Source organism: Temnothorax curvispinosus, unplaced genomic scaffold (genome assembly GCF_003070985.1).
Source record: "Temnothorax curvispinosus isolate PA1 unplaced genomic scaffold, ASM307098v1 QBEX01010359.1, whole genome shotgun sequence".
In the NCBI taxonomy this organism is placed as follows: Eukaryota; Metazoa; Arthropoda; class Insecta; order Hymenoptera; family Formicidae; genus Temnothorax; species Temnothorax curvispinosus.
Window position 1 is genome coordinate 1 of NW_020220139.1, and position 1,125 is coordinate 1,125.

Here is a 1,125-nt window from a genome sequence, read left to right on the forward strand (position 1 = left end):
TGAAACGCAATCGATTCAAAGGAGACACAAAAAAGTCAATTTGCCATTAGTGGAAGACATAAAAAAATTATAGTTATTTAAAGAAAAAACGGGTTGAATGCATTACAACAATCTTTTTCGTATTACACTTGGCTTTTTTTGACAAAAATAACACTGATCTCTATACAAATGTTTAACAGATGACGGGCAGGAGAAATTGAACGCATTCTTATCGAAGATTTTCATCCAATCAGTCTCATCCAATCATCCAAGAGTCTTTCTTTATACCAAATATTAATACGCTAAACTATAGATACGAACAACAATGAGAACGCCACAGAATCCGTGATGCAAACCAAAGACTGTAATAATGAGAATACGACTAACGACATTAAATACATCTTAGTTTAGCTAACGTTATAATTTATATCGGAAATAGCAACGACATATATAAATAGACCAAGTATTCTTCATGTTTTTGCCATGGAGGGGGTAAAATCGGGAGTTGGCAGTTTACAACTCCGATAGCCATCAATATATCGCACAATGCTTGCAATAATCCGCACGCTCTCATAGTTCGTTGACAAGCTGTGACTACCTTCACACGAAACAATTGTTATTAACTAAAGGTAATAACAGACAAATAATGTAAATTCCATACAGCGCTAATATTTTTGAGCTACCTGAGTAGGAAGACTCGGTGCTACTAGCGCTCGTACAACTTGCACCATGCAGTGAACATTGGACACCTTCTGTGGGCTCCATTCATCAAGATTGTTATCCTCCGTTTTATTGAGAATTTGGAATATCGACGTCAATTTCTGAATATAGCTACCTGTACCGTTGGAATATAAAAATTATTACAGAACGGCGAAAATTATACAATTTGGTAGAGAAATCCAATGACAAATATATTACCTTCTTTAAAGAAGTTTTGATCACTGACGTTTCCCCTGAGATTTAATATCAGCAGGAGGCAATCTTCCATAACAATACCACCATCCGCGTTGCCCTCTTGTTCAATAACATCAAATATGCGATCAAACGCACTTTCAAACGCCACTATCTTTTGTATGTTAGCATTGCCTTTCGTCAATTAAATGAGCAGCAACAAGACCTATATAGCAAGTATAAATAACATATTAC

At 35.6% G+C, this 1,125-nt stretch overlaps 1 protein-coding gene across 1 annotated transcript; it reads right to left on the reverse strand.

Annotated features, from left to right (window-relative positions):
- Nucleotides 1-47: 47 nt before the first annotated feature.
- LOC112460168 (general vesicular transport factor p115-like) lies at nucleotides 48-1,090 on the reverse strand. Its single transcript, XM_025024729.1, has 3 exons — nucleotides 898-1,090; nucleotides 663-814; nucleotides 48-577 (listed from the first exon to the last, which is right to left on the reverse strand). Exons 1-3 carry the CDS (start codon nucleotides 965-967, stop codon nucleotides 404-406), a joined length of 396 nt encoding a protein of 131 aa, XP_024880497.1. The 5' UTR covers nucleotides 968-1,090; the 3' UTR covers nucleotides 48-403.
- Nucleotides 1,091-1,125: the final 35 nt, after the last annotated feature.